Source organism: Ptychodera flava, chromosome 12 (genome assembly GCF_041260155.1).
Source record: "Ptychodera flava strain L36383 chromosome 12, AS_Pfla_20210202, whole genome shotgun sequence".
NCBI classification, from domain to species: domain Eukaryota; kingdom Metazoa; phylum Hemichordata; class Enteropneusta; family Ptychoderidae; genus Ptychodera; species Ptychodera flava.
This window is the reverse complement of record NC_091939.1, coordinates 24,028,544-24,036,296: the sequence shown is the minus strand read 5'-3', so window position 1 is coordinate 24,036,296 and position 7,753 is coordinate 24,028,544. Positions and strand designations below refer to the sequence as shown.

General features: G+C 40.3%; 1 protein-coding gene across 1 annotated transcript; it reads right to left on the bottom strand.

The window, feature by feature from the left end:
* Positions 1-397: 397 nt before the first annotated feature.
* Positions 398-1,396, bottom strand: LOC139146200 (prolactin-releasing peptide receptor-like). The gene has a single exon (XM_070717607.1). The coding sequence runs from the start codon at positions 1,394-1,396 to the stop codon at positions 398-400; it is 999 nt and encodes a 332-aa protein (XP_070573708.1).
* Between the last annotated feature and the right edge of the window lie 6,357 nt (positions 1,397-7,753).

The following is a 7,753-nucleotide window of genomic DNA, read 5'->3' as shown; positions in this document are numbered from 1 at the left end:
ACGGACACAATCCACGTACAGAACACACGATTAGCTTGGGTATCACGGACACATTTCAAAGTCACCGACTCGTCGACTTATTACAGTAAACCAGCATGGGACAGCCGCTCTGTCTAGACTGAGAGATACACTTGATCTACAATGTATGCTTTTTAGTTAGTTTCTGTTGAGAATACCTTCACCTCTTGAACTCTTAGCTGAAATTGTACAAGAAAAAGTTACATTGTAGATCAAGTCTGGTCAACTCTTTATCTCTCAGTCTGGACAGCGGCTGCCCCATGCTGGTTTACTGTAATAAAACGACGAGTCGGTGGCTTTGAAATGTGTCCGTGATAACCAAGCTAATTGTGTGTTTCGTACGTGGATTGTGTCCGTCTCATACGCTGAGTTGCGGTACCTAGGTGAAACGCACTGTACACTCTGGAAACACCATTTCATTCCCCGTTGCTGGTGAAACTCGTGTTTTTAATAGTCTGCCACGCGCCCTTGGCGAGAGCTGCACGCTTCTACGACGTTTCAAGTGACGCTGGAACGCTTTGGACATCAGGGCGTATATGATCGGGTTGACTGCACTCCCCAAACACACAAGCATCATCATCAGATTAATGAGATGGGTGTTCATGTCGGCCTTCTCGCTCTCCTTCACGAAGAAGTAAATAGCTATTGGCAAGAATGTAACAAAAAAGCATAAAACTATGGTGAGCGAGACCCTAAATGTAGCGATGTCCATCCTATTTTGAGTAGCTTGCTGTTGCTGGTGGAGCCACGGGACCACGTTTCGGCGATGACGCCGGGTTGCTACTGAGATGCAAGTGTAAGATATAATGATCGTTAACAAGCTGATGACAATTGTGATCATGGCAAAGTATTTGATCTTGAGGTTTGTCGTCGACTCTCCCGTCGGAGTGTAACATGATATGTACGTCTCTTCTCCCGTGCTAAGCTTCATCGTTCCGGCAGCAATACCGATGGCATAGCTTACAAAGATGAATATTTTTATCAATGTTTTTAGGGTCTCTCTTGAGTATTTCCCAACTACTGCTAACGCTCTTATTATGGCCAGCGTCGCCATTGTCACAACACTTACGATACTCGAACCATTTACGACAAATATTTGCATTTTGCAGAGTCCGACGTAACTGTCCTGCAGCTCCAGTTCGTCTGTGCGATCAATGAGGACCTTGACGGTCAAAGCTAAACGTATGGGAGATGCGACGAGACAGACCAATCCGTCGGCGATTGCCAGCGATATCAACTGGTAGTTGCTCGGCGTCCGAAGTCGCTTGTGGGCATAGACTATATAACAGACTGCCACGTTCCCGATGAGTCCGAAGATCGTGATCAAGACGTTAAACAGACAGCACATAAGTTCAATATGAGTTTCGATCGTGTTCATTTTCCCTTGCGGTAAAAGAAACAGTACCAAGCGTTCGAGTCACAGGCGTGCTGTTTTCTGGGTAGTTTCTATAAGTGTAGTTTATTCTACGTTTCGACGTTCTCTTCCGTAGCCTAATCACCAAGGTAAGAAACAGAATTATCCGGCCTGCCAAGAAAACTGCACGTTCTAGTCGAAAAATAAACACAAATCCTTCATTGAGTTACCTAGTTAGATGCGGAAGGATCTCGGCTGTCCAAAAACACACTTATGTCACGATAAAATGAAAACTTCAGGATAAATCTGCCGTGTTTTGACAAAAGTAGGCATTTCTGGCGTCCAACGTTGTAATAACGCAACTCATTATCATAATTGTACGCCGTCCGCATCGCTGATTGGTCCGTGAGCAACGCCATCAACGGCATCAGACTGAGATGCACCACTTTCTATGTGCAGACACCGTCCATTATGTTAATGAGTTGCGTTATTACAACGGTGGCCATCAGAAACGCCGATGTTGTCAAAACGCGGCAGATTTCTTCGAAAGTTTTCATTTTATCCTGACATGAGTGTGTTTTTGTGGACAGCCGAGATCCTTCCGCATCTAACTAGGTAACTCAATGAAGGACTTGTGTTTATTTTTCGACTAGAACGTGCAGTTTTCTTGGCAGGCCGGATAATTCTGTTTCTTACCTTGGTGATTAGGCTACGGAAGAGAACGTCGAAACGTAGAATAAACTACACTTATAGAAACTACCCAGAAAACAGCACGCCTGTGGTTCGAGTATCTTGACGATCGATCTCGCTGACAATGATAACGAGGTGATGATCCCAGTGATTGCTGCTGGAAAGCGTGGCCGTTTTAACTTTATGATAATTAGGCGATTGTATTTTTACCAACCCATCCCCATTTTAATATGGTACGTCCCAAGATAATCATCAATTGAATCAAACGGAGCATACTTATCGTTATGGGTGCAGTGACAACGATTATCATAAAAGTTCAGTAATTTATCGTCAGAGAAATTCGGAAGAAATTCGAGAATACGAGGGGCCATAAGAATATGAGAAATGTAAAATCTTTGTCGCAAAATTTTCACAATTTATTTAGGCTTAATGTCAGTTCGATACAGACGCACGACAGAAAGTTTTAATTCTGTTAGATGATCTGAATATCTTGTATACTACAATTGTCCCCAAGGGCATAAGCATTGTCAGCGATCACAAAGATGTTGTTAAGGTAGTATGCGCCTCGAAAGAGAAAGACTTAAACTTTTGCTCAAATTTTCCTCAAGGAATCGTTAACCTATTCACTTTCAAAATCAAGAATAAAAATTGGCGGTCATTAGCAAATTTTGATACAAGAGAAACACTTACCCAAGATTTACCGATATTTGATATTCAAAATGGCCGCAATACCTGTGTTGACCGTATAAAGACAAATAAAATTTTCGATTTTAAAAAAACTAAGAAAGTAAACTTTTTTCTTACCGAAAGGACTTCAAAATGAGCCCCAACAAGTGGTAGATCAGAAAAGAATTGGAAAATTTTAGAGTCCAAATACCTGTCCCCGAAGCGCATTCTACCTTAAATGATATGATAGAAAGAGTAAGATTACGATTTGTTGCCAGCAAAAGGTATGATGTAACCGGGCAACATTGATAACACCGGAGCTGAAGGAGCTGAAGGCTTGGGATCATCAATGTTTTCTTGATGACGCCGATACGAAGACCGATAACCGCACCGCTAATCTGTATGCTGTGCACTAAAACGGTCACGTGACCTTATTTGTGAATGACGTCATTAATCTTGTGATGTTGTTGTCTGCTGGCAACAATGTTTAATTTATGCCAAGTCGCTGAAAATTGTGTACTAAATTCCGATACTTCCAATTATTGCAAGAACTATGGACCGTTTACGAGTATAACCAGAGACCAACGTAAGGTTAGTTTCTGCTCCAGACAAAAGTACGAATCTGCTGCAAGTTGCGCGCGGCAAACCTTGTTGTACGCCATATCGTGTGCAGAGGGTTACGCAGCCATTCTTGAGCTGTGATACATCCATGGTTTGGCAAAGTGATGCATAATTATATACCGAGGAGACTGCGAAAGTATGATTTTACTGTACATGGGTTTACTATCCTTCATTAAAGGGCCATTATTTGTAACTTTTGACCATTTTTTACCTCGGAAAATTCCATGTTGGAGGCTCATATTTGTTGCAAAATGTGTTTTACGAAGAAACAAACATGATTAGTGATGTTGTAGCCACATAAAACTGCTAATTTTGTTCAAACGTGTTGCCCTTCTGAGCTCGTTTGTTGACGTCTGGCATGCTCAGCGTGCTGGGGAGAACAAAGATAATGTTGACGCCGCGATCACGCGATATGTACAAGTTCACGTTTATTGCGGGATCAAAACAACATTGCGTCGTGGATTGCCAGACATCTGGCTACGCAACGTGCTCGGACAATGGACTACGACGTAAGTACCGGGCATAAGTAATGAATATTTATTTTGAAATTGCTGTAAATGGCTCGCGCAGGTGCAGAAGAATGCCTATGTTGCAATCCGCGTGTCAACAGAGTTTGTATTTCTGTCCGGACAAAAATTGAAATTTTCGTTGTAAAATCACATGTTATTTAGTTGTAGGGCATGTAATGTTTCCGAACAATATGCGATTCTATGTTATTTGACAGGCTATTCAACATGAGCCAGTGATCATTTCAATCAAAACTAACGGAAAAATCTCCAGAAGATACAGCTAATGGAACTTTCCTTCATTAAGTAGTGGTATGCGCCTTGAAAGTGAACGACTTAAACTTTTGCCCAGAATTCCGTCAATTCAAGTTTCGACCATTCTCTCACCAAAGCAAGAATAAAAATCAGGGGTCGCTGTGCAATGTTTGGAACCAGAAAAATTAGCTAGCATTCCGAAATTTGCAATGCAGAATGACCGCCATTCCTGTGTTCCTGTGTTAATTCTATTGGGAAAATTCTACTTTAAAAACACCTAGACTTTGAAAATATTCCTTACCCGTTAAATGACCGCCCAAAAGGAGGAAAGACCAGGAAAGTATTTGGTTAAAATTGACATTCGGATCCGAATATCTGTCCCCGAGGCACATTCTACCCTAATGATTTCGTGGCAAGGATGAAGAAGCTCCAAGCACAAAAGTTTAAGAAAAAATTGTCTCGTTGGGGGCCGCTGAACATTTATACTGCCGCTAGGAAGTATGTGTTTGAAGAAGAAAACACTGCGAGATCATGTAATCGCAGATGGCCAGATATATAGTGATAGAGGATCCCACCCTTTCTCCCAAGAAGAGATGGAGAACTGCTCGCTACTTAAATGTTAGTGTGACGAAAAATGTATTTGGTGTTTCAGAAGTCCAGCTTCAGGACAGAACAGCGAAATGGCCGACCAAGATTAGGTTTCGCGTAATAGTAGCAGTAATTCATACCGTTCTCTTGAGGGCGATCATTTGCATTAGTCATGAAGTCAGCTATTTATCAGAGTCTTGGAAACGGCATGCCCCGAGAGAACGAGCGGTCGATGAAGCGTAGCACTGAAGCTCCGTTAGCCACTGGTTATTTTGACACCTGACTTCTGGTCCGGTGCATAATTGTAGACAATACATTGAGTTTTTTTCACACTTAATCCTTTGTGTTTCAACATACTTACGGGAGACGAATGATCTGTCTTATGGAAAAAAAAATAGAGAAAAATGTATAAAATATCATCTAATGTCCTTCTGAGAAGGACATATATACGAAGAACAGTTCCAGGTATCAAACAGAAATAAAAGCTAATGACGTTTTTCGATAAACTTGATCATATTAGTGTCTTTAAAATCAGTTTTCCATTTCCGACACTTCACGCGTATGAAGGTCGCATAGTCCAAATGATACATTGTTTGTTCCGCACTACTTGCTTAGATCGGCGTAGTCGTGAGTTGTTTCGAGGACTCTCCCTGGGGATGCCTGCTCGAATAAACACCCTTAGATGGCAAACTTGCTGTAGCATATATTTACATTTACATCGAGTGTTTTTCATGTCATAATGTGTTATGTTTAAATTCTCTGGAGATTTTGACATGCCCAACCAAACGCTTTGAAGAAACACATCGTTCATAAAAAAAGACCGTTGCGCAGACGTGCACGTGTCGACGGAGGTGGGTTGGGGTGGTCTTGAACGAGCTACTGTTTAAGGCAGTTTGCGCCTCAAAATGAAAGACAAATATTTGCTCAAACTTTCCCAGGGAATCTTTCAATCATTGTCTTTCAAAACCAGGAATAAAAATCGGGGGACATATTGCAAAGTTTGGTACTAGAGAAACAAATTATCCAAAATTTACCGATGTTTCATATTCACAAAGGTCGCCGTTTCTGTGTTAACTCTATGGTGAAAAATAAAATTTCAAATTTTCGAAAAACTAAGACGGTGAAAAGTTTTCTTACACCAAGAGCTTTAAAATGAACCCAACAAGTTGTAGACCAGAAAAGAATTGTAAAAGTAAGAGAGTCGAAATATCTGTCCCCGAGGCGCATTCAATAAAGTAAGAATTGTTATAATCATTTTCCATGCACTATGCTGTCTCATCAAAATTAGTCTGTCACCTTTAGACCGTGACCGTTACCAACTTGAAGGCAGCGCGGCTTTGTATATTCACAGCTCATTTTCGCAGATGATACACTTTGAATATTTCATTGTGAATCGATAATTGTTGAAGTAACTGTTGTGAGAAAGAAACCGGTTGTTAATGTGATCCACGGAAAACGAAAAACCTGAGTCAACTTGCTGAATTTCTCGACGATTTCTCCATTTCTCCATGCTTTTGGAGTGAAAAAGAATGAGCAATATATTGACGTCAAAAACATAAATATCAAAAAATCCTCGTCTCCACCAGTCCTATTAGACGTATACCATTTAGGACATTAATTTGTGTCCTAAACCCCAGCGTCGCTCACGTTGATTGGTAGGTCTTATGTCCCTATGTCCCATCTGCGCTCATTCATTGGCTGCCTTTATGTCCTCAAGTCTCATTAATATTTCCTGTTCCGAATGCAACTCATTCATTGGCCGCCATATGTTCTTGTCCCTGCCTCACTTTCGAGTGTTCCTTGTCTCGTTCTGCCATGTGCTCATTACTGTAAAGCATCTGCGAGCCAAGCCAATCATTACCAGACTGCTAGAGCGTAGGTGCAACGTTTGTGAAGACAAATTTGTCTTTGCACCTGCGCTGCACTTAATCTCATTGTCAGGAAGCTCCGGCATCAAAGTTGTCTGCATTCCTCTGACACGTAGACATGTGACATGTAGCAATATTGGTCTTATTAGATGTAAATATTTCTGTCAGTAAAAATATGCTGCTTCTTACCAAATGAACAACTTTGGAGTTACACTCTTCAGCTAAAAATTCATTTGTACAACAAAATGCTTGCCATCGGATTGTTTATTAAAGCCCCATTAGCTGTCCCATTTAGTTTTTCTCAGTATTGTTCTCCGTTTTGACTCCGGTTTCTGGTGTTAATCCCTGGGCTATGATGAAATAAATATCAAATGCATACCTTGTCGATGCAGTCTAAAGGATATAATCAGCGTTATTGTTGAATACTGTATTCAAGTCCGGACTATAATTCATTTATCAACAATAACAATATTTTATTTATTTATTTTATTTATTTATTTATTTGCACAAAATGATACATAAAACACCACAAAATGAACAAAATTGTGCATGGATTACACAGAAAAGTCGAAAGACTTATTTCCACTGTGGTCCATATTAACAAAAGACTAACAAAAAAATGGAAAAAGTACAAAGTGAGAAATCCGACAACAGAGAGTAAAACAAGCACTTCCAAAATAAGTTAAACGGACTAAAACCCTCTGCAAATCACACCAAAGATTAAATGAAATCTCTCCTGACACGTTCGACATAAGAATCTTGCAAATGACGTTTTAACTTTTTTTTAAAATTGTAATTGTCAATAGTCATTACACATGTACTGGGTGTGTTGACAAGCAGTCTTAGAGTAATGGACACTTTAAATTAGCATAGCACAGGTATTAGGATGAGAAACTGTAGTAGATTTAGGGAGCTAAAATACTGAAAATATATCCAAAAGTTACAGCTCATGTCCCTGTAATTCCGAATTGACAATAAAGGACTGCATCATTGATTCCAGATGATCCATGTACATGTATAACATAGTCAGCATCTTTAATTAGACTAGCTCATTAGCTAAAGCTTGTTCGGACATTCACGTCTGTTGATGATTATTTTCGTAATCGTCTACAGATCCAATGTTGGTGTACATATATCATCGAAATGAGCAAGGTAAATCTGCTTGTGACCAGTTCGATGCGAATATT

Bases quoted from the DNA above. Each gene is read 5' to 3' on its own strand.
- LOC139146200 (XM_070717607.1), bottom strand. From the start codon at position 1,396: ATGAACACGATCGAAACTCATATTGAACTTATGTGCTGTCTGTTTAAC.